Here is a 25,950-nt window from a genome sequence, read left to right on the forward strand (position 1 = left end):
TGGCCAGATTGCTCTCGCACAGAGCCGGCAAGTACTGGATGGGCCAAATGATCCGGTTCCATGGTGTAGCCATTCTGTGATTCTACTCTAAAACCAATGTCACCAGCAATCAAATGAAATGTACATTCATCTTGTCACTTGCGTTTGGGATCTTGCCGTGTACAATTGAGCACCTCCTTTCGCTCCGGAATATTTGAATTTCCAACGTGGTTGCCTCTTTGAGGTCCCTTGGCAAATTCCGAGAGGGCGCTACACAAACGAAAGTTCTTTTATTTCTTAAAGTGAAGATTTTTTTGAAAAAAGAAAGATTGTATACTTGATTCTGAAGTTGAAGTTTTTTTGGGGGGGGCGAAGGGCTACGGGGGACGGGAGAGGGGATAAACTTTCCGAAGTAAAATTCCCACCGATCGAGATGATCGCGGGAGGAGGTCAAAAAGCCAAGACAGTGAGCGAGCGTCCTCTCGGTGATTTACAACCACCCTACCCGCCTCCCACCAAGGCAGGCGTCCAAAGCAAAACCGCGACACGCACTTTACACTCTAGATCCCAAAGACGGATCGCTGCTACCACACCCGCCCCATTTTGGATGAACTTGTGCAGAAAAAGGAATAAAGAGAAGGTGGGATTTCAGAGATGGAATTAACGGTTGCAGTGTTGGCGAGTAGCTCTGCAAATGTGAATGCTGCACCTCATTGCCGGGGCTGAAGGGACAAGGCGCTATCATTAAGAGGGGGAAAGAGGTGGCAGTTTGGACTGTGTACTCTTGGAGAATTCACTATTCCGAATTAACCTCTAGAAAAGAGTGAGAGTTTGGACTGTGTACACTTGGAGAATTCACTATTCCGAATTAACCTCTAGAAAAGAGTGAGAGTTTGGACTGTTGGCGGTTTCAGTTCCTACCCCAGTTAGTTAAGGCAGTGGGAAATGGTGATCTGGGAAATTGCTGTCTGGTTAGTGCTGTTCGCCCTACTGCTCGGACTATACTTCACTGTCACTTCAGCAACTCGGGAGGCAGACGGGGAAGACAGCGTCCCGAAGCTGATCTGCAAACCTTCAGCTCTGTCCAGCTACCTGACGCGGAACTGTAAGAGCTTCTGGCTGTGCCCCCGGGCGGGCTGGCCTCACTTCCAGACGCTGTATAGCGGCTTGTGGCCGGGACCCGGGAGCCTGCACTTAGTTCGGGAGCACCTTCAGATGTCGGACGGGGGTGTGATCGGTCTGGACTGGGCTGTCAGCGGGGAGGAGGAGTTAGGAGAAGGGAACCGGAGATACCGGGACACTCCACCGCCCATCCTGCTGCTCATCCCGAACAACCTGGGCGCGGTGAGCGGCCACTGCCGCCGACTGCTGCAGCTCGCCCTCCGCCGCGGGTACCGGCCTCTCCTCTTCAACCGGCGGCTCCACAACAGCGTCCCGCTCACCAGCCGCCGCCTGCTGCCCTTCGGAGACCCCTCGGACCTGCGGGAGGCCGTCAGCTACATCCGCTACAAGCACCCGCTCGCCCCGCTGTTCGCCGCCAGCGAGAGCAGCGGCTCGGCGTTGCTGCTGTCCTACCTGGGCGAATGCGGCTCGTCCAGCTACATGACAGCGGCCGCCTGTATCTCCCCTATCCTCCGGTGTCAGCACTGGCTGGAGGATGGGCCGCACGGCCTCTACCGCTGGTTCATGCTGTGCTACCAGAAAACCAGCCTGAGCAGGTAAAAGATTAAACTCCGCGCTGCCAGAGGTGGGGGAAGACACCCTAAATCCCAGCACTGATCTCTCGGGAGGTGGTTGGGGTGGGGAACTTCATAAACTCCAGGATTCCCAAAAGTCCACAATTGGGAGTGGGAGGCGGTATTCCCAAACTCCGGATCGCAATTACAGGTAGTATCCCCTAAACTTCGGGATTCGAACAGGAGGCGGTATTCTCTAAACTCTGGAATTGGAAATGGGAAGGCAGTATTCCCTAAAATGTGGGATTGAAACAGGAGGCGGTATTCCCACATTCCAGAAGTGAGATGAATGGCAGGACTGCCAAGATTCTGGAATTGGGATGGCAGGTGAGATTCCCAAAACTTCAGGATTGGGTTGTCAGGTGGATCAATAATGTTTGGGATTGGGCTGACAGGTAGAATTGCAAAAAAAAATAGGATTGGGACAGTTGGTGAGGTTCCCCATAAATTCAGAATTGAGATCATAGAATCTCTACAGTGTGGAAACAGGCCCTTCACCCCAGCAAGTCCACACTGGCCCACAGAGCATCCCACCCAGACCCAACCCCCTAACCTACACATCCCTGAACACTACAGGCAATTTAGCACAGCCAAATCACATAGCCTGCACATCTTTGGACTGTGGGAGGAAACGGGAGCACCCAGAGGAAATCCACACAGACACAGGGAGAATGTGCAAACTCCACACAGATAGTCACCCGAGGGCAGAATCGAACCTAGGTCCCTGGCACTGTGAGGCAGCAGTGCTAACCACTGAGCCACCCTCCTGGGTTGGGAAGTGGGAGTCTCTTAAGACTTCTAGCAGAAATTCTTTTTCTATTTACTCATTCAAGGCATGAGGGCTTTAGTGGTGAAGCCAGCACTTAAGAGTCACCCACACTACCATGATCCACAGTAGTTCCAACAAAGATTCAAGCCAGGGCACAGTTGAGTGATGCTTAAAGAACTTTCCAGAAATACTGAACAACCCACACCCCAGGGAGCTCCTGATCCAAATGTCAAAGTCTTTCATCCTCTCCTTTTTTAAAGTGAACAAATCAAACAGCATTAATATAAACATCATCTTGGGGTGACATGTAAAAAATTAGAGGAATCTTATCAAACAAATGGAAATATCTTTTGATGTGATAATGGGAACTGCAGATGCTGGAGAATCCAAGATAATAAAATGTGAGGCTGGATGAACACAGCAAGCCAAGCAGCATCTCAGGAGCACAAAAGCTGACGTTTCGGGCCTAGACCCTTCATCAGAGAGGGGGATGTGGTGAGGGTTCTGGAATAAATAGGGAGAGAGGGGGAGGCGGACCGAAGATGGAGAGAAAAGAAGATAGGTGGAGAGGAGAGTATAGGTGGGGAGGTAGGGAGGGGATAGGTCAGTCCAGGGAAGATGGACAGGTCAAGGAGGTGGGATGAGGTTAGTAGGTAGGAGATGGAGGTGCGGCTTGGGATGGGAGGAAGGGATAGGTGAGAGGAAGAACAGGTTAGGGAGGCAGAGACAGGTTGGACTGGTTTTGGGAAGCAGTGGGTGGAGGGGAAGAGCTGGGATGACTTTCCATATTAAGCAGAGGTTCACCTGCACATCTGCCAATGTGGTATACTGCATCCATTGTACCCGGTGTGGCTTCCTCTACATTGGGGAAACCAAGCGGAGGCTTGGGGACCGCTTTGCAGAACACCTCAGCTTGGTTCGCAATAAGCAACTACACCTCCCAGTCGCAAACCATTTCCACTCCCCCTCCCATTCTTTAGATGACATGTCCATCATGGGCCTCCTGCAGTGCCACAATGATGCCACCCGAAGGTTGCAGGAACAGCAACTCATATTCCGCTTGGGAACCCTGCAGCCCAATGGCATCAATGTGGACTTCACCAGCTTCAAAATCTCCCCTTCCCCCACCGCATCCCAAAAACCAGCCCAGTTCGTCCCCTCCCCCCACTGCATCACACAACCAGCCCAGATCTTCCCCTCCACCCACTGCATCCCAAAACCAGTCCAACCTATCTCTGCCTCCCTAACCTGTTCTTCCTCTCACCCATCCCTTCCTCCCACCCCAAGCCGCACCTCTATCTCCTACCAACTAACCTCATCCCACCTCCTTGACCTGTCCCCTCCCTATCTTCTTTTCTCTCCATCTTCAGTCCGCCTCCCCCTCTCCCTATTTATTCCAGTTCCCTCCCCCCATCCCCCTCTCTGATAACGGGTCTAGGCCCGAAACGTCACCTTTTGTGCTCCTGAGATGCTGCTGGGCCTGCTGTGTTCATCCAGCCTCACATTTTATTATCTTGGAAATATCATTTTGTGTTTTTATGATGCATCCCAGACTCTGCTCTCCTCTGCCTCAAAACCTCAAGAGAATTGTTTATAACACTGCAGCAACAATTAACTAGCTAGTCAAAGCCCCCGAGTAACAACTGCGTGCTAGCAGGCACACAGCTCTCAATGACAGTTAAGTCTGGTTTCTCAGCTGCATTGACAGAGGCGAAAATAAAATGAGCCCAGTGTTAGACGTTTTAATAAAGTATCATTGTCCACTCAAACTGTTACAAGGCAGTTCTAGAGGTTAGTAAAGCTCTGCAGTTCGATAGACATTTCAGTATCAACTGCCCTTTAACACCAGTTTATGGAGGTTTGTGGTGCAAGGTAGTATTACTGCCTCTGAAGTACCCTCTTGCCTTGAATGAGTAAATGGCCCAGAGGATCAGAACTCAAGTCCCACCTGCCTTTGAGGTGTGTTTTGTACACTCAGCATTCTGAGGAAGGGTCACTGGACCCAAAATGTTAAATCTATTTTTTCCATTACAGATGCTGCCAGATCTGGTGAGCTTTTCCAGCAACTTTGTTTTTTGTTCCATTTATTGGACACTCCTAACTTTGCTGGAGAAGGTGGTGGTAGGCTGGTTTCTTGAAGCATTGCAGTCCATAGTGCAGTTTAGGTGAGAATTATAGGCTTGTGACCAACTGAATATAAAGGCAGGATGTTGTCTGGCTCAGAGGAGAACCTGCAGAGGTTGTGGATTTTCCCTGCTTCTCTGTCACCCGCCCTTCTAAATGGGAGGTTATAAGAAAGTTCTCTTAAAAGACAATTGGTGATTTGTTACTAAGCATCTTGTTAATAGTACATGGAAGGCTGTGCTGTGCTCTGTAAAGGGGCAGAGACCTTTCCCCTTAGTGTAGGGGTCACTGTACAAGGGGTAACAAGGTGTGGAAGTGGATGAACACAGCAGGCCTGGCAGCATCAGAGGAGCAGGAAAGCTGATGTTTCTGGTCTGGCCCCTTCACGTCAGCTTTCCAGTCCTCTGATGCTGCTTGGCCTGCTGCGTTCATCCAACTCTACACCTTGTTATCTCATACTCCTGGATCAGCAGTTCCAATTATCTGGAGTATACAAGGGGCACAGTTTTAAGATCAGAAACTGGTGGTTTAGAGAGGACTTGAGATTTTTTTTTCGTCCTAGAAGGTGCTGGTTATCTGGAAATCTTTTCCTAAAAGGGTGGTAGAAGCAAGAATTTTCAAGACATTTAAGAGGTATTTGGAAAAGCTCTTAAAATACCATAACGCACACAATTATAGGCCAGGTGCTGGGAAATGGAATTAGAATTAGAGTATACAGATGCTTTCAGACCAATATGGATACGATGGACCTTTTACCATCCTGTAAAAATGCTGTGACTCTAAACTGGTGGAGAGAGAGAATGCCAGTCTAGTGGGTTGCTTTCTGTTGGATCGTGTTAACCTTCTTGACTGTGGGAATAGTCCATCATACTCCTGACCTGTGATAACAAAAGTGTGGAGCTGGATGAACACAGCAGGCCAAGCAGCATCTTAGGAGCACAGAAGCTTACGTTTCAGGTCCAGACCCTTCATCAGAAAAGGGGGAGGGGGGAGGGGGGAGGCAAATCGAAGATGGATAGAGGAGAAGATAGGTGGACAGGAGACAGACAAGTTAAAGAGGCGGGAATGGAGCCAGTAAAGGTGAGTGTAGGGGGGAAGGTAGGGAGGGGGTAGGTTAGTCCGGGAAGGACAGACAGGTCAAGGGGATGGGATGAGGTTGGTAGGTAGGAAATGGAGGTGCAGCTTGAGGTGGGAGGAGGGGATAGATGAGGGGAAGAACAAGTTAGGCCCCTTGACCTGTCCTCCCCACCTGCACTCACCTCTACTGGCTCCATTCCCGCCTCTTTAACTTGTCTGTCTCCTGTCCACCTATCTTCTCCTCTATCCATCTTCGATCCACCTCCCCCTCCCCCTTTTCTGATGAAGGGTCTAGGCCCGAAACGTCAGCTTTTGTGCTCCTGAGATGCTGCTTGGCCTGCTGTGTTCATCCAGCTCCACACTTTGTTATCTCAGATTCTCCAGCATCTGCAGTTCCCATTATCTGATACTCCTGACCTGTGCCTTGTAGATGGAAGTTACTTGCCACAGAATTCCTAGCCTCAGAACTGTTCAATATTTGAATGGCTGGTCCAGTTAAGAGGTGATGAATCAAAAGACATGAAAATTCATTGAGATAGCTGCACTAAGCATATCCTGTGAGAATAACGGGAAGAAGTCTTTGGGTGAAACTATTTATTTCTCATTCTTCACTTGTAACGTTATCAGTCTTTTCTTGTGGTCTTGTCTTCAAGTGGTCCCGTGTTATAAAACTGACTGCTCTTGTGCATTCCCTAGCATCTATTTATGTTCTAAAGACACGAGTCTTTTCAAAGTAAAATCCCACTTGTTTTTAAGAAGCCAAGTTATCTAAAGGCAGCAAAATCCTTGCATAACCCTGTACAATCATTGAAATAACTCAATTCCAATTCCATACTGAAATAAACTCTTACTTTACATGGAGGGTAAATTATTTGTCCCTACCTTTGGGACAACGAGATAATGTTCTCACAATGACATAATTCAGCACATATTGAAAATTAGACCGGGATTTCAACTATGTTTGCAGATTAGTTCTGCACTAGGTGGTGTTTTTGGCAACTGGGTCAGAAATGGTCGGAGCATTTGACAACAATTGTTTGAGTACATCAGAAAGTACATCAAGCAATTAGGAAGGAAAATGATTTGCAAAGGCCTTGGAGTAGAATAATAAGAAATTACGTAGGGCTTTGGTGATATCACATTTGGTGTATTACGTGTAGTTTTGATCTCCTTATTGCAGAAAGAACATATGTGCCTTGGAAGGGGTGATGCTAAGTTTCAGTAGATTGATTCTTGAAATGACAAACTTGTCCAATGAAAAGAGATTGTCCAGAATGAATCAATGCTGTCTGGAATTAAGAAGAATGAGTGGTGGTTTTATTGAAATCTATATATTTCTTAAAAAGGGGAGATGGCACGTGCTGGGGAGTCAAAAATAGGGGACAATTTTAACATAAAATACTTCAGCCATTTAGAATTCCGACAAAGAAAAACATCTTACCTCAGAGTTTAAGTATTTTAAAGTTTTTTTTACTGCAAAGGTTGTGGATAATCGGTGTTTCCGTATATTAGAGACTGAGACCAACAAACTTTTAGGTAACAAAGAAAGAGGGAACAGCTGGGAAAACAAAATTAATGTAAAAGTTCAACTATGACCTTACTGAATAGCAGTAGCAGCTTGATAGCAGTAGGCCTCAGTTTCTTATCATATCCATTGAAATTAATATTGGGCATGTTCTGTAACAACTTGGCCCATCGACTACTCAAGTTGGGAGAGTGAAATTTAGCCTTTGAGCCTTCTGCACAAGATTCTAAGTTATTGTAAGCTGCAAGTTACTGTAATGTAATTCTGGGAAATGAACTATAATTTAGTGATCTTCTCTATAGGTCACTGAAAGAAAATACTGAATGTAAGACTGTCTTAAGAATTAACACTCCTGGAAAACAGACATACAAAAATTACCTCAAATCCTTTTCACGTCAGTCACCAATTCCAACCTTTGCAATGGTTACATATTAACCCAAATAAATATTCATTTGCAGAATATTTTTAAGACTGGGTGAACTCTAATCTGATGCAGTTTTAGATAAACTCTGCTGAGAAACTTTGTCCTAGCTGAGAGATATATAGTTACTAAAACTGTTGGAAGTTTCAGAATGCACACCCACATCTAAACATAGTTTAGATCAAAAAGAAATCTGCGGCTGAGCTCCACATTAGGGTTCAACACACGAGTGAGCCTGTTACTATAATACAAGGACAGAGAAAGTTCACCAGATGAAGTATTAAAAGGGAAGTCCCATCTCTCTTATGATTTGATGGGTGGCATGGGGGTTAGCACAGCTGCCTCACGATGCCAGGGGCCCAGAATCAATTCCAGTCTTGGGAAACTGTTTGCGTGGAGTTTGTATATTCTGCCTGTGTCTGAGTGGGTTCAGTTCAGGTGCTCCAGTTTCCATTCTGAGTCCAAAGACGCGAAGGTTAGGTGGTCCGTCTGGGTGGGAATCTGTTTGAAGGGTTGGTGAGGATATATTGGGCCAAATGGCTTGGATCCACACTGCCGGGATTCTATAAACAGATGCTGAACCATCAGATTCCAAGCACTGTCCAAAGAACTGGAAATACCTCATGCCATAGCCAGTGCTGCCCCTTCAAAAAAAACAGCAATTATATATTGAGTGGGCCAGGCAGTGTCAGAGGAGCAGGAAAGTTGACTATTTGGGTCAGGACCCTTCTTCCAAAACAGGTTGGGAGACAACTGAGAAATAATTAGAGGGGAGGGTGGGGCTCGGGAATGTAGGTGGGATGGTGATAGGTGAGTGCAAGTAGGAATTGGTCAGTGGGATGTGTAGGGGGGGGAATAGGGAGGAGAGAAGATAGACAAATTTGTCAGGTCAAGGAGGTTGGGATGAGGAGGAGGATTGAACGTGGCATGAGGCTGGGGGGTGGGGAGATTTTTAAAACTGGTGAATTCCACGTTTCGACCATTGGACTATAGGCTCCTGAGCTGTTGCTCCTCCAGTTTATGTGTGGTGTCGCTGTGACACTGGAGGAGGCCCAGGATGGACATGTCACCCAGGGAGTGGGAGAGGAAGTTAAAATGGTTGGCAACCAGAAGGTGTTGTTGTTTGTCACATACAGAGCGCAGATTCTCTACAGAACAGTCGCCGGGTCTATGCTTGGTCTCTTTGATGTACTGGAGGCTGCATCCAGAGCAGCGGACATAGTAGACCAAGCTGACGGATGTGCAGATAAACCAATGTCCGATAACAGAAGGTTTGTTCTTTTGCCTTAAATGGAGGGTGGAGGGGGTAAGGGCAAGTGTATCTCTCCCAACTCCCTGACCAATCACCACCACACTCTACCTGCATTCACCTATCACCATTCTCACCTACCTTCCACAGCCCCATCCCTTCTATTTATTTCTGAGCTCCCTTCCCCACTCCGCTACCCCCCACATTTCTAAAGAAGGGTCCTGACGCAAAATGTTAACTTTCCTGCTCCTCTTATGCTGCCTGGCCTGTTGTATTCCTCCAGTTCCACACTTAGCTCTGACTGCAACATCGGCAGTTCTAATTATTTCTGAGCAATCGGATATTGTTGATATAAAATAGTTGCTGTGTTTATATATCAAACAGTTGCTGCATTTCAAAAGCAATTGCTTGAATGGGAAATATTTTTGATCACAATGATTGAATGCTGGAAAACATATCAAATGAGATTATATTTTCTACTAATATCCAACAGGTTTATCACTGACTGAAGGCAGACAGTAGTAATATCTACTGAAAGACCCTCAAAGACTAAAAGGAGCAGAGTGCACTCCAGACAGTGTTTTGTACCTTTGTCAAATGTTAATCATCCCCAGCGCCTTGCCAAATATTGATAATTAGAACTGGTGAATTCCTCCCCGTAAATAATCTGGAGATCACATGGTGCAGGTGCTGAGTCCCTGCCTCTGGATTCAAATCCCATTTGTCTAGGCGTCTAAACAAGTTGATTAAAAATACTTTACCCAAACCTCGTCGATTTGACGTCCATACCTATACTATGTGCGTTATCTGTGGTAGCACCCTCACCGCTGACCAAGAGGTTATGGTCAGGTTTGGCTGTAGTACTTGAAACTCAAATGTCAAAGTTATACTCCAATACAGTATTGTTGTTCAGATGAGATGTTAAATTGAACCTACTAACTCAAAAAGAAACTAAAGATTCCCTGGCAATATTTTGAAGTCAAGAGATGGTATCCTGGTGTCCTCTGAATACTGTTTGTGGGAATAACATGCTGTACACAGATTGTTAAAAAGGAAATGCAGTAGTCAATGAGTCAGTCAATTTTGAAAGTATTTCATTGGCTGGCAAATGCTTTGAGAGGGCTTATACTGGTATTTATACTGTACCTTTAACAAATTAAAAATAGGAAGAAATATGAAGTTTCTATTTGTCTTATTTAGACAATTAAGTTTCTTGAATACAACTTTGTTTTTGTCTTTCCCTGTAACTATACACTGACACCCGAAACCAGCTCCTTACCACCGCGTCCCTGGTTTAACGGTTGCCCTAGCCCACGGTGGCCAAAACTGACCATGGTAAACTGGTAGCAACTATGAAAGGAGTTGTGAAAAATTGGTGTAGAAAAATAATTTAGCATACTGTTGATTGTGTTTACTGCATATTCTCAACGATTTCATCTGGCAACCTAGGACTCTTTCTATGTCATCTCTATCTAAAATCACATGTAGTATCACAAAATGTATCAATCTTCTCATTAATTTCATTGCTATATTGCTCCATATTTCTAGATATGCCACCGTTCTTGGAGAAATAATAGATACAGAGAAGTTATTCAGGAGCTGCACTCTGAGGGAATTGGAGGAAACATTGTTTTGTCAGTCAAAGGTCAATAATTTGAGCTGGGCTTCCTATTGGGAGAAGAACGATCCACTAAGGGACGTGGATGAGGTTGCAGTTCCTCTTCTCTGCATCTGCAGCAAAGATGACCCATGCAGAGGTAATCCAGAGGTTACATTGCCTTTTGAATTATTTGAAACCAACCCATATTTCTTCCTTCTGTTAACGAATCATGGAGGACATTGTGGCTTTTTAACTAGCAGCTGTTCCTCATGGAGCCATGAAGCTGTACTGGAATACTTCAAATCAGTCAGTGATTTTTTTAGGGCTGAAGAACGAACAAAAAGTATTTACAGAAGAAAAAGGTCAATAACATCCCACAAAAGGAGGGGACCTGCTACTCACAAAGAATCTGTTTGCTTTCAGAATATTCATGAAATTTTTAACTGGCAACGATCATACACAAGATGAAAAACAAACATTTTGTCTTTGGTATCAATCTTTAAATATAAAACAGATGATCAAGAGTAGAATTATTAGATCCAATTTCTATATGTGTAAATCTCGACAGATCGTGCTTAGGTATTAGTATGCTTATTAATTTAATACATTTCTAATGTATTCTGTAAGCGTTTCACAACTTAGTTACATTTTATCATACATAGTTGAGAAGGTGGAGTATTTTTCAAAAGTATAAGTAAATAATTATAAAGTTTGCAATTGTTTTGAGAGAGGCAGTTATTTGTATTAATGTATTGTACAAAAACAAACTTATTTGTATTTGCTGTACTAAAAAGGAGCTATTTTCTATTCTATACCACTGCAGTTTACCCTGACCACAATGCCAATATCAACTTGTGCCATTTGACCATGAGGTAGGAACAGAAGCTGACCATTCAGCCAACCTGTTCCATCATTCAGTGAGATCGTGGCTAATCCTCATTTCCAATTTCCTGCCCTTTCCTGAAAACCTTTTATTCCATCTATTGTTTAAAAATCTCTCAGCTCTCAATATACTTAACAACCCAGCTTCTACAGTCATCTGCCATAAGAATGCCACAAATTCACTACCCTCAGAAGAAATTCTTCGTCATCTGTCTTAAATGGGCAGCATTTTGTTCTGATTATACCCTCTGCTCCTAAACTCTGGTAGGAGGAGAAATTTGAAATCAAAAACTTTTGGAGATGTGCACAAACATCTTATCAAAGACAGGTTAATGGCTGGATTTTGATTTTCGTAGATGGTGCAATATGGGAAATATAGAATTAGCTTCCTATTAATCAGAATTATTGCTGTTATCAAGATAATGGAAGAAAAGATTGGGTGAATAGTGGATTCTCAATTACATGTACCTCATTTTACCATCATTCCGTGGCAAATGACCCCAAAAGTTCAAAACATCAGAACTAGGAAAGGGACACATGAACAGTTAACTCATCTTTCTGCTTCTGGGTGCTGATAGATCTGCCTCGATTGCCCAGATTATTTTTCTGTATTTATAATTTTCCCTTGTGTGCTTATTTGTTAACAGATTTTACAGACATCCAAAGCATTGTTGCAGACCTGTGTCCTTCAGGGTTTTGCAATTCAAACAGAAAATCATTCTGAAACTGTATCAAATTGGAGAGTTTTTTTCTTTCAAGGAATGATCATGGATATTAACTAAATACAACAATGATACACTTGAGGTTAATTTACCTCTAAAACAAACGAACATGTTTCCATTATGAATTAGGTTTTAGGATTATCCATTGCTATCCTAATACCTGGACTGGTAAAGCCTTGCTTCACATTCCGAAGACCAGTTAATATGCAGTGGTAGAAAGATACAAGACAGATGTGTATTGTCCTTGTTCAAAGCAGAGACAATTCCAATACACTCTTGAACGACAGCCATTGGTCATAAGTATCTTACTCTCAGGTTTCTGTATTCATTACTCTTAAATAATTGGTTACAAAAAACATTCATGGGCCTAAGCATCATTAGCTAGGCCAGCATTTATTGTGCATCTCTGATTTGCCCTGGAGAAAATAGTTGTGAGCTGCCTCCAAGAACTGCTTCAGTCCTTGGGGTCTAGGGACACCCAGAATACTTTCAGGAGGGAATTTCAGGATTTTATCCCTACGACAACAAAGGAATGGCGGTACAGTTCCAATTCAGAATGATGTGTGGCTTGGGGGGGAACTTGGTAGTGTTCCCATTCATCTACTGCTCTTCTAGGTTGTACAGGTCATAAGGCTGCTTCCATAGCACCTTTGGTGAATGATGCAGTGCGTCTTGTAGATAGTACACACACCTACTACAACTGTATATCGCTAGTGAAGGAGTAGCATAGAAATATATACCAACATAGAATATAGCAGAAGAGGACCATTTGTCCCTTTGACCCTGTCCTGCCATTCAACATGGTCATGGCTAATTTTAAAACTTGGTACATTGGATCAAAGATACAGCCAGAAAACAAACATTTAGTCTTCAGAAGCACACCTACAAATTTCTACGAAGTCTTCAATATTTTGGCCTTGTTTGCTGTGGCAGAGAATTCCACAGGCTGAAGGTGACATTTCTCCTCAGTTATCTTAAAAGGCCCACCCCTTACCCTTAAATAGTGACCCTTGGTCTTAGAATCAATGTAATTGAGAACATCGTGCAGTTGTTATTCTTCTTTGGGTTGAAGTGTGATGCAAGGTGCGAGACTTATATTTTAAGAGTTTGGATTTTGAGCTATGGCATGTGGGTTTTAGTCTGTATATGAGGGAGTTCAACGATAATCTTGGCAGTGCTTTTGGTAAACAATCCAGTGAGAGGGATTTCCTGGAAAGTAATAGGGTTTTATTTGCATCAGGTGGAAGTTACTTCTAGAAACTAAACAGCAAAGTGCTGGAAAACATGAGTTATTTATTACAACAGATGGAAAAAAAGGTGATTCGGTGATTGAGAAAAAATGTTGGTATGTAAGAGCACTTCTGGATATATTAAAAAAAGGTGCTCCCCTTCCAATACCATTTTGATTTAGACCCTCCTGCTTGATGGTCTGCATTATTCTTACAAGCTCTGCACATAAATCAATTAATTGGAAAATACAGGTGATTTACTGGCAGTGGTTAATAGAAGGGGAAAAATACCACAAGCGATTTGGTGATGGAGAAATAAAAACTCTCAGTCTCCATCTCAGGCAACCAGCTTGTAACTGATGTCCATTTCAAGCCCACCGACTCCCACAGCTACCTAGAATACACCTCCTCCCACCCACCCTCCTGCAAAAATTCCATCCCCTATTCCCAATTCCTCCGCCTCCGCCGCATCTGCTCCCACGATAAGACATTCCACTCCCGCACATCCCAGATGTCCAAGTTCTTTAAGGACCGCAACTTTCCCCCCACGGTGATCGAGAACGCCCTTGACCGCGTCTCCCGCATTTCCCGCGACACATCCCTCTCACCCCGCCCCCGCCACAACCGCCCCAAGAGGATCCCCCTTGTTCTCACACACCACCCTACCAACCTCCGGATACAACGCATTATCCTCCGACACTTCCGCCATTTACAATCCGACCCCACCACCCAAGACATTTTTCCATCCCCTCCCCTGTCAGCTTTCCGGAGAGACCACTCTCTCCGTGACTCCCTTGTTCACTCCACACTGCCCTCCAACCCCACCACACCCGGCATCTTCCCCTGCAACCGCAGGAAATGCTACACCTGTCCCCACACCTCCTCCCTCACCCCCATCCCAGGCCCCAAGATGACATTCCACATTAAGCAGAGGTTCACCTGCACATCTGCCAATGTGGTATACTGCATCCACTGTACCCGGTGCGGCTTCCTCTACATTGGGGAAACCAAGCGGAGGCTTGGGGACCGCTTTGCAGAACACCTCCGCTCAGTTCGCAACAAACAACTGCACCTCCCAGTCGCAAACCATTTCCACTCCCCCTCCCATTCTCTAGATGACATGTCCATCATGGGCCTCCTGCAGTGCCACAACGATGCCACCCGAAGGTTGCAGGAACAGCAACTCATATTCCGCCTGGGAAACCTGCAGCCATATGGTATCAATGTGGACTTCACCAGTTTCAAAATCTCCCCTTCCCCTACTGCATCCCTAAACCAGCCCAGTTCGTCCCCTCCCCCCACTGCACCACACAACCAGCCCAGCTCTTCCCCCCCACCCACTGCATCCCAAAACCAGTCCAACCTGTCTCTGCCTCCCTAACCGGTTCGTCCACTCACCCATCCCTTCCTCCCACCCCAAGCCGCACCCCCAGCTACCTACTAACCTCATCCCACCTCCTTGACCTGTCCGTCTTCCCTGGACCGACCTATCCCCTCCCTACCTCCCCACCTACACTCTCTCCACCTATCTTCTTTACTCTCCATCTTCGGTCCGCCTCCCCCTCTCTCCCTATTTATTCCAGTTCCCTCTCCCCATCCCCCTCTCTGATGAAGGGTCTAGGCCCGAAACGTCAGCTTTTGTGCTCCTGAGATGCTGCTTGGCCTGCTGTGTTCATCCAGCCTCACATTTTATTATCTTGGAATTCTCCAGCATCTGCAGTTCCCATTATCTCAAATAAAAACTCAGTTGTGTTAAGAACACTTCTGGATATAAAAAAGTAGGGGGAGAAAAAAAACTGAAGTGCAAGGGCTCTTGTGGCACAATTGTAGTATCTCTACATGAGCCAGGAAGCTGGGTTCAAGACCCATCTACTCCAGGTGGTGTGTAATAGTGTCATTGAACAGGTTGATTAGAAAAATACCTGCTGCAGCACAACTGCAGATTGTAGATTCAAATCATTTTAAAAAAATGGATAGCGAAGTGCATTATACTGCTCCCAGATAGAAGAATCTAGAGTCTATTTTAGGGGGAACACCCAAAGGTTAGACAGCAGGTAGATGTGTAAAACAATGCCTCCTGAAAAAAAGCTTAGAACTGATAAGAATAGGTTTCTTCAGTTTGAGTTTAGTTTCAAAGCTCCAGACCAGAATTGTTTCATTAAAACCTTGAAGGGAATAACTGATGCTGAAATAGTCTTAAGTTGTATGAATACTTGAGGCTGTTTAATTCTCAAGATGGGGAATTAACAAAAGTTAAGCTAAATCTGGATGTGATAGATAAGAGATTCTCTCTGGTGTCTGAGTACTAAAGAGGGAAGTTGTGGGGATACATAGGATTGTATTTTAACAAGAAGTGTTTCAAAATCTTTAAAATTGCATCATGTAAATAGCCTGGTTTATTCTATTTCATCTTCACTGCTTTTGCATAATAAATTCATTGATAAAGTTGCACGTTTCAGTGAAATACCACCTTATTAAGTTCGAAAGAAAACATGATCTATCATACCAGATTTCGGTCTGGGATCTGATTTTTCCGGTAATAACATCAACTGGGATTATAACAATGAATAGAGATCATATCTCATTGAATGAGTAGCAGAATGACAGAATGAACAGCCTAAACCTGGTCCTATGTAGGCGCTTCATTTTCTAGCACTAACATCATTCGTCTCCCTGAATAGAAAATTCTCACATTTTTAAAAATACATCCAGAATCGGCTATTTTCAGGAAGGTCAAGCTTACAATTTGTTTTCCTGTATCTGCAAGTATACATACGTACAAGTGCTGTGTATAGTTACTGTCAAGCTTGGATTTTATTATAGCTGAAAGAAATGAGACAAAGATTCAAGCCCAAAAGTTTACAACAGATAGTCTCCAAACTCTGAATCAACACTTATAAATACAATGTGAAAATCCAGCACCCAAGAAGGCACATCTCATTTCTGTAAATTAGAAATAAATATTTAGATGTAAATAACAGTCCTCAAAAGCAAGGGTGTATATTTTTAAAACAAACTAGAAGTCAAATATACAAATTCTTTTGTATATCTTCCGGTTTAATTTTTATTAAAATTTTCTCGTATTCAAAAGTGACTGTTGCAATTAATGCTAAATAGTTTTCTTCATTAACTAGATAATGGAAAACTGGCCAACTTTTCTTAATGTTCTGAAATGTACTTAATGGATTCAATTAGTGGTTTCAGTATGGCTACATTTGTAACAAACCAAACATTGTATCAAATGATGTAATTTTCTGTATCATAAAAAAATAAGTTCATGACATAGCAGTTATCTGAAATAACAGATAAATGAGCAAAGTACACAAGCTGTACTAAAATTATTTTATTACAGTTGATTTTAACATCTCCTTTGTAACAATACAAAGGATAATTACAAACAAAATATTACATATGACCCTATTCTCTTTCTCTGACACTTGGTAACAGCTTAACTTCACAATCTATACAATTAATACAGGTTATATGAGCTAATGTATGTTGAACCAGAAGTTACCAGAATACTGACATTTTACTGTACAATTTTTAAAAGAAATACCAGTAAATGAAGGAATTTATTGGTAACCGGCTATGAACGACTGGAATAACATATTTCTAAAAAAACGATTAAAGTAGATTTGGCTGTTAAAATTTATAATTCAGATTCTTCTACCATATATGTGCAAATAAAATCAGAATTATGCTGAGAACATAAGAACTCCAAAATAGAAATGTAAAGAGATAAAGTTGAATAAGCTCAAACATGCTGTCTGATTTGTTAAAACCAGCCAGTTGCTCTAGGTTAGATTAGGTTATACATTCATGATGTGTTGTTTTCACCCCATGGGATTAGTGTTAAAACATTTTTAATGTTTATGTTAGAAATCTCAAGTTTTTGTCACAATTCCTGCAAGCTATTTAAAATGTACAATATTAACATTTCTCACAGTCCCTCATTCATTACTAATGCACATTAAACTAATTTTTTTGTTGCATACTAAAACAAAAGGGATTCTGATAGCATAGTTAGTAATGAACATCTTTATTTTAGGACAAATACCCTCTTCAAGTACTCTGTGGGTTTAGTGGTTTTCTTTAACCCTTTACACCATATAAATATCCTACTGCAAAGAAATCGTTAATAAAATTAGGCATTTACAAGATGTCAAGTCATTAGGCCATCTTTCATTATATGCACTATTATACTTTTAAAAATGGAACTGCGTTGATTTATTCAGAATCCCCAGTAAGAGTTGTGATTTTTGTTTGTTCAGAGCCAGCGACAACTACAGCAAGAGAAAAGGGAATTTTTTTTAATAACTAAGAACATTAGATTATCTTACCAAACAGAATGTAGTCATTCCCTACCTCAATGATGGGTAAGCTCAGTACTACACGTTAACAGATTACTACTATACCATAATAACCTACTGTTGAATATTCCACAGATTTTAGCACTAGGTTGATCTTGGTGAGCTCCCTTTCTGCCAGTCCTGACTGTTGGGCAGCAATGGCTAATCACTGTTCTTCTAACAGTGAACAGAGATAAAGAGCATTTCAGAATTTAAACAAAAGTTTATTTGGAGCACTTTGGAAAACTGTACAACATCCCTGGATTAAATAACAAATTCTATATGACAGTTGCTGCTGGGCAATGCTTACACGTAGATGCTCATTTTTGTTCATTCACTTCCCAAACCTGCCTGATTTTATTTTTGACCATTCAGCTTCACAATGCCCTCATCTTGAGTGCAAATAAGTAACCCTTAGCCATATTGTCAAATATGAAGCCACGTACGGCTACTTGGAATCCCTTTGTAACTGTATGGTTTTTGATTATAAACTAAAAGTAACAGACATACTGAGCATATCATTCCAACATTCATTTGCATTATGTGGGATATTGAACTTTCCATAATCTGCACTGCACAGGTCCATGGCAGGCATTTTCCACTAAAATCCAGCCATTTGGCTGAACTGGTTTCACCACTGCTAGTGATTTCCATTAGTTAACGCTGATCTATAGATATCATTCACAACCTTGATGCAACTTTGCTTTTATGTTCAACAGCTATGTAGGGGGCGATATAATGCTTTCATCCAAGAACTTCAGTGAGAATTGACACAAGTAATCTTCAACAATGCAGCAAGAAACTGCAAATAATCTAGAGGAATGCAGCGGGTCTGGCAGCATCATTATATATAAAAGAGTTAATACGAGGCCTATGACCCTTTATCAGAAAACAGGGAAGCTGAGGAAGGATGGACTGCACACTGAAAACAAAAAAATGTCGGAGATCACAGTGGTCAGTGATTGAAGAGTCACCTAGACTTGAAACGTTAGCTTAGTTTCTCTTCATGGACGCTTCTGAACATTTTTTGTTTTCAGTATGGATTCCAGCATCTGCAGTAATTTACACCCAACCAGAATAGAATGGCACAGTATAGAGATGGTGCTAAGAGGGTAAAAAAAGAAACGAAACACAGGCATACCACAAGACTGAGACATTAGGGCAGCACTTGCTCCCCCTCTCTCTCTCTCTGCACAACCAGGATCGAAAGCAGTCACATACCCCATGCAAACAATATGGACCTGAGGACACTAACCAGAGAAGAGGTGCAGCTTGCAGGACTCTCAACCCAATGTCAAGCAGGGTTGCCCCACATCTCCTTACCAGACCTTACATAACTGAAGGGATTTTATAGACTGTTTTGTAATTTGTCACAAGAACATTCAGCATCAGTTGTGCTGATTAGACATTTGATGTATTAAATATGCTATAGTTCATAAAGTTGAAACTTTGATTGCAGTATTTGTCATCCTTCAACATGGTTCATAAAGAAAAGCCCAGATCTTCAACTGTAAATTACTGAGTTTGATTGCAACCAGTAAAGCTGAATGTCCCTCACATGGTTGAAAAACCTTACAGATGAGCTCTCTCTCGGCACCATCACCATGCATTCTATTTTTGCCCAACCATAGCCACACTGCCACCCAATTCCTCCTTCCACACTACATCAACTGTTTTTCTCTCTATAGATGCTGCCAGACTTGCTGTGTTTCTCCAGTGCACACTTTTAGTTTCAAGTTTTCAACATCTGCAGTTCTGTATTTATATTACTGCAAATAATCCAAATTATGAAGTCACTTTGTAAACTGTACTGTTCCTATGCTACCTCCCATGTAGCATTTTTGGCAACTACGTAATCCCATCAAAAAATGTCAAATTATAAAATGCAATACTGTAGACACATTTTTGATTTTTTTCTTGAAACAGATTGTTCACAAATTACTATGTACATAATGATAAACTTCTCTTTGCACTCAATGACTTCTTAGGATTCTACACTAGTTATCATCCTACCTGCTCCTAAAATGTGCATTACTACTATGCAGAATTCCTACATTAGGGTGGAATGATCTAATGATGTGCATTTTTAATTATTACTAAATGCATCTACATAGTTAATGAAGGAGTGTTAACCAGAAAGAATTCAATCTTTTTACCTGTTCCCCATGTAGCAGCCATGTGGACAGTCGGTTTACATTGGAAAATTGAAGAAATATAATTTTAATTAATTAAAATCTGCATTTTAGCAGTCAGACCATGCGTTATGCAAACCAATTAAAATGAAAATAAAACAAATGCGCCAAATAGAATTCTAACTGGATTACAGATTATACTCTCACTAATTTGAGCATACTGGAGAAAGCTTACTTTCTTTGCAAAGCTATTTAACTCAGCGTTACATGTTGATGCAAATTACTAAACACCAAACCAAACTGTTCTTTTAAGTTCCAAATTAAAATTAGGGAGCACCTTGTATCCCTACTCATCTCACTATACACAGTGGCTGACAGTACATTTTTTCCAAACAGGAAGAAATGGTCATTTTTATATGGTCTTAAGAAATAAATTCTTGGCATCTCCTCCATTTTCAACTGCTTTAAATGACACCTTAAATGCAGAAAGGCGGCTTTCACAGCCTTAATTTCAAACATGGTGAGTACTGCAACTACAATACATACTTTAAATCAATTTCCTGTGGTCAAATTGCATATTCAGGCTAACAGAGCAAATGGTCAGCTACCAACTTAAACTCATTGGCCAAAAGAGACAAAATATTTGAACACACAAAAGACTGATAGGAAGAGCACTAGGGATTGAAGATGATTCTCTTTTCTTTTGTAATTCATGTTGAAGTGGTACTTAGAACAACTCTTAATATAAACATTACAAAAGATGGAGGCACCCTAAATGCCCAGAACACACAAAAATCTGAAGGTCGATGAGACTAATTTAAACTATAATTAGATACCCTCACTTCCCCTCACACACATGGCATCTCATTTATAAATTGAGTGCTGATAATGCAGGCAATTAAAACTGTATAAATTGTTCAGCAAATGTTAAATTTTAGTATCAGTATTCAATTACTGGGACAGGGCAGCAAACAGAATCTCAAAGGGTGAGGCGTGAATCTTTGCTGACATCTACTATTTTCTAAGAGCATTCAATGAACCTAAAACATTCTCATTGTGCATAATGAATTTCACCAAGTAGTGTTTATTTTCAACCAATTTTTGCTCACTGTTTAAGTTTCTAAATTCCAAGCCATACACATAGGTAGCATGACAGAGAAATGAAATTTTTACTTTTGTTGCTTTCTGTTTGAAGAATTATTGTACGATTTCACAGGGTGCTGAATTTCAGCATGCTGCATGGTACAATGGCAGGTTACCAGTTAATCTCTCAGAGGTCAACTTCCAATGCGCTCTGTAAAACCAGGGAGTGTCTTAAGTGGGAACCATGTATCCCTGGCTTGGGAAGGGAAAAGACAGCTAACTACAAGTTAAGTCCTTGGACACATACTCATGAATATCCGAGAAGCTAGTCACACAGCAACACTGACCGAGGTATTTTGCAGAACTCTGTACAACAGGTAAGATTCTCAGGGTTTGAATCATCAAGAGTAAAAACTAACACTTAAAGAGCCTTATATAGTTCATTATTTAAAAATATGAGATTAAGTTTATTAAAAATAGAAGCTACTAATAAATTAAAGGAATTGTATAGCAAATTCTAAACCAAAATGACATTTAAAATGTAAATTTTAAATTATGGCTATTCTGTCACCAACTCCAATTTGCAAATTAAACATTTGTTTTTAAAAATCAGTAGCCAAAAGCCAATAAGTCTGTGATAAAGTAGCAAGTTCTGCTTTTGAGCACTGTTGCCTAAATGATTTTGGCATGTCGTCTTCAACAATGGAGAACAGAAGAAACTCCAGAATAACAACTCACTAATGTTGTCCAATGGAATATGCATACACAACCACTTGATCTTAGCTAACCACCAAAAATACTTCAACCAGTCAGGTTCATGCCAGACTGTTTGATCTCAAATATCAAGGCAGACAACATTTATGATCTGTTATGATCTAAGCAATGTTGACTGCATGTCCATAATTTAGATATGAGTTTCCATGAGCAAAAATTATCCAAGCACTGCTTAAATAATCACTGTACCACTGCTTGACTGCAAACTGAAAAATGCTGTTCTCAGCACTTGATTCTTCTCACATTCTTTTAATAAAATAATTTAGAATTACTTAGAACAGTTTAGGCAACACTACTGGGCATGAATTTTGGTATTAAAATTATAACCAATGAAAGAAACAAACCAATCACATGGGGTCAGGTGGGAGAGAAAATTCAAACTATGAAGTTAAACATGTGAAAACACTTAACTAGTCTTCATTCTTACCAATATTGATAATTTTGGCAAATAAATGATAACTACATGTAAGTGATAAGTTGCACAATGTCACATGAAATAACAAATTAGATTATTGGCAAGATTTAATATCATTTCACCATTAAGTTTCATACCAAAAGTAGTGTTTATGTGAAATGCAGTACATACAATAATTTTTTACTGCCCAGTCAGTCAGCACTGTAAGGAAGGGAAACAAGCATAGCTTTCAGATGTATTTTTTTGTCTGTATAACACATTTAAGACTTGTTACATTATACTACAGTGTAGTAATAGTGATACATAGAAAGCTAAAAAGTCATAGGCATGCTCACTGGTGCTAATAATGGCACTAAGTTCTTTTTTAGTTGACAGAACCTAAATTCAGTATAAAAAGACACAGGAACTAGGCCAGCAGCTCAGCAATTCCAATTTACTACATATTTACAGATACATACATTCTTCAAATAAAAAAAAACTTTTTTCAATGTAACCTGAATTTTAGGGAAGCGGTTTACTTACTGCAGTGTTCTTTCTGAAGGGACAAAAATGTTCACAGTATTGTGGCAATAGATTATTGTACAACTCATAGACCACGCACAACGTAAAGTCCTTATTGAAATGTGCCAAAAGTCAGAACACATTGTACAACAGCCTATTACAAAAACACTCTAACTTTTACTTATTAAAAAATAAAATTATACTATCTGTATAATTTAAAAATAGTGTTCTGTATCGAAACTGTTTTAAGAACAATATATGTGGTTTTTCTATTGGTAATGGTAATGTATTGATAATTTTCAAATGTATAGTTTAAAACTACTTTCTATGGTAGTTTGTAAACACCTTAAATTTGGAGCATGATCATTATGATGCAGTAACACCATTTTGGAGCCACACAGCATGCTCAACGGATGGTGGGAAGATTTGCAAAAAGGAAAATGTTGCACATAATGAATAAATCTGAAAATTATGAAGTGGGGGAAATCAAAACAATTAGCAAAAGGCAGTTTTTCTTTAATCTATTATTTGGCGAATTACTTATGGCATCATTGCTATGCATTAGTTAACATTAATATTCCTCATTAACTAGTTTCATACTCTAGACATGTTAGTGGCTAAATAATTCACAGATAACGTAGCAAAAGGTTAATGCCAGATGAGTAACTGACCAGTAAACAAATGCAGGTTTGTGGCTGTACATAAATACCAAATGGTTGTACCAGATTTTAACTCAGTCCCACTTCATATCAGCCCAACTTCCAGTCTATTCACGATATAATTTTTCTGCTCAAGAAATAGAACCTAAATTTTCTTCCGTATAATACCTACTCCAGCAGACAAATTCCTCAGGCAAAGAAATATAATGTCGGTTAGCAGCTGGTGAGATTACTGGTTCAGCCCTTGAAAAAGTATACGGTCTGATGGCCAGCAGAAGTAAATGGCAACCAAAAGTATTTCTTTTTCATGAAGAAAGTTTCCACTACCACCACCTGGAAAAATATACTGCTAAAAAAGGACAACAAATGGGATGTCATGGTGTTGCAATGCCACCAATTAGAGAGAACAAGGCTCAGCAAGAATTTTCCTTTGGCCTGCCTTCACATTTTTTTTTAGGGCTAATCAAACAGATAACATATGACGTGCTGACAAATGAAAAAAAAATCTGTATTAACATAAGAGACGTGTTTTTTTCCTGAAAGGCTGGACAAACATGCCCACGCACTCTGAACCTCAACCGCAGTACCAACAGAAGGCTTTCAAAATGATGCATAATGGGCGGTTTTTGCAGAGCATTGAGGCAAGACAGCAGTTATACAACTGTTCCCCCAACCTATTAAAATTACGTGTAAGACATGTGTGAACCATTTGAAATTTGCGATGTGACACTTGTGCTCCTGCTCATGCCTTGCTCCGATCTGCCTCCGGAAGCTGTTCGCCTAAGAGCTTGGGGACTATTGCGGACCCCCATACCACCTCCTCTGGGTACAGCAACAACAGGGCCAGCGGGATGTCCCCAAGGTTGGGATCCACCTGACATAGGGTGACCCCAGGCTGGAGGGTGGCCACCCATGGGGTGACCCCAGTGATGCCCTGCTCCTCCAGAAGGGTGATGAGACCAACTAGTAGCTCCAGGGTAACTATGGCTAAAAGCCTCTGGAGACAGATTAGAAAGGACCATGTTGCTAAAGCCAAGTCTCATGCTCTCAGAGTCAAAAGCCTCTATTTCTCGGGCTTGACGTTCCAGTAAGCTTCGTATTCTCTCAGTGCGTTCATTCTGTAGTGCCAGCATCTCCTCCTCAATCTGGAAATGGAAAATACAAATGGGAGATTTGAAACCACAAGCAGTTTATATTACGGCCTATAATGCATCCAAATCTCCTAATGTAGGAAGATTGATGATAAATCCTCTGCTCATGTCAAGTGATATAATACCATAAAACTATTTTTCCAAATATTGCTTGCAAATTGTTTCAAGTTAAATATTTTATTAATATACAGCAGAGTAAAATAATGCAATGATATATGCTTGTGCAACCTAAATAACTTTTGGCCTCCAAACTGTCATGAGCTGTTTTGTAGTTCATGCAGTTACTCTGGATGGTAATTCCAATTCTGAGCAGGAAGCAGTGTAACAAATTGCATTACACTGATTTCTGGCACAGTAGCAATATCATCTGTTTATCAATGAAAGCAGGCAATGCAGTTACATTTCTGTTAACAAATGTTTAGACAAACAGTATCTCAGGCCTTCTTAAATGTGTACTCTAATGCCAGTAATTTTTTACCTGACCAACGAGCGTGACTGGGGCGGTGAAGCTTGATGGAAATAATGCTTTCACTCTAAACTGACTGATCATTTGTCACAACACCTTCATCAACACAATTGCGCAACTTGAAATGGCAAATGTAATCATCTATTCAGAGCACTGCAATATCTATCTGTAGCATGTCAGCTATTTATGAATGCGTATGACACTGATCTAGTTTTAAGTAATGCCCATTCCGAAATGAAGCCAGTGTAAAAAGTGGTAAAGGTTCAATGTGTGTAGGAATTCGAGGCTGTTCATATATCTAAGAGAATGAAAGAAAACCTGCCTCTACTGTCAAGTGCATTTTTCGTATGTCGGAACCAAGTTACAGCTTTGTTTCAATGTTTCTTCATGTAGGAAACATGGAGCATTCTCTTCAAGTTATGAGAGGTTACATTAAGTGCTTTCATTTTCATATGCTGTTTCCCTTAAAGACATATTCATCCAAGGCAAGTAGAATTGTGATGCAATACAGGATTTCACCACTGCCCCAACAGCAGAGGTCCTTGGTTTCAACCGTCCTCAAGAAAACTGCACGGCACTCAAGTGAGTTCAAGCAGGATATAAGCCAACCCACCTACTTGCCTCAGAAGATGATGATGAGAAATAACGATTAGAGATAACATAGTATACAACTGTGATCATTATTGCCAAAGTATGGAACACATTGTGTCAACATGTCCACTAAAACCTGCTGTGGAGTGTACCCCAGTTCTCCTGGTCCAAAGGCAGATCAGGAGACCAAAGAATAGCTAAACTACATAACTAGACATTAAAACGGTTCCTGTTTTACAAAAAAGATAGTTTTTTTAAAAAAAACTGCGATTCAGAAAAGTTAGTCATCAGCATTATCAGAAAAGATGGATGTCATAAACAAACTAGTGGAAGAAAATAATTACTTAAACCGGTGGCTCAGTGGTTAGCCTCGGGAGACTGTCTGTGTGGAGTTTATACATTCTCCCCGTGCCTGTGTGGGTTTCCTCCGGGTGCTCCAGTTTCCTCCCACAGTCCAAAGATGTGCAGGTTAGGTGGATTGGCCATGCTAAAATTGCCCGTAGTGTTTAGGGGTGT

The 25,950-nt window shown here is 41.4% G+C and overlaps 2 protein-coding genes across 5 annotated transcripts in view; one reads left to right on the forward strand and one right to left on the reverse strand.

Annotated features, from left to right (window-relative positions):
• The first annotated feature begins 530 nt into the window (after window positions 1-530).
• LOC125464483 (protein ABHD15-like) lies at window positions 531-14,286 on the forward strand. 2 transcript variants are annotated; one of them, XM_048556839.2, is made up of 3 exons: window positions 531-1,697; window positions 8,768-8,902; window positions 10,429-14,286. In XM_048556839.2, the coding sequence occupies exons 1-3, from the start codon at window positions 925-927 to the stop codon at window positions 10,946-10,948; spliced, it is 1,428 nt and encodes a 475-aa protein (XP_048412796.1). In that variant the 5' UTR covers window positions 531-924; the 3' UTR covers window positions 10,949-14,286. The 2 variants fall into 2 exon arrangements, with proteins under 2 accessions (XP_048412796.1, XP_048412797.1); XM_048556840.2 differs by lacking the exon at window positions 8,768-8,902.
• Window positions 14,287-16,643: 2,357 nt separating this feature from the next.
• Window positions 16,644-25,950, reverse strand: part of taok1a (TAO kinase 1a) — a 150,854-nt gene continuing 141,547 nt past the window's right edge. For all 3 annotated transcript variants that reach the window (XM_048557431.2, XM_048557432.2, XM_048557434.2), the window contains exon 20: window positions 16,644-24,371. In XM_048557431.2, the coding sequence (XP_048413388.1) occupies window positions 23,910-24,371 (462 nt within the window). In that variant the 3' untranslated portion in view covers window positions 16,644-23,909. The remainder of the gene's footprint in view (window positions 24,372-25,950) is intronic.

Source organism: Stegostoma tigrinum, chromosome 27 (genome assembly GCF_030684315.1).
Source record: "Stegostoma tigrinum isolate sSteTig4 chromosome 27, sSteTig4.hap1, whole genome shotgun sequence".
Classification (NCBI taxonomy): Eukaryota; Metazoa; Chordata; class Chondrichthyes; order Orectolobiformes; family Stegostomatidae; genus Stegostoma; species Stegostoma tigrinum.

Excerpts from the sequence above, each read along its gene's own strand:
- LOC125464483 (XM_048556839.2), top strand. The coding sequence starts at position 925 with ATGGTGATCTGGGAAATTGCTGTCTGGTTAGTGCTGTTCGCCCTACTG. Across the intron at positions 1,698-8,767 it reads CAGAAAACCAGCCTGAGCAG|AGCGCAGATTCTCTACAGAA; the intron begins GTAAAAGATTAA and ends TGTCACATACAG. Across the intron at positions 8,903-10,428 it reads CCAATGTCCGATAACAGAAG|ATATGCCACCGTTCTTGGAG; the intron begins GTTTGTTCTTTT and ends CCATATTTCTAG.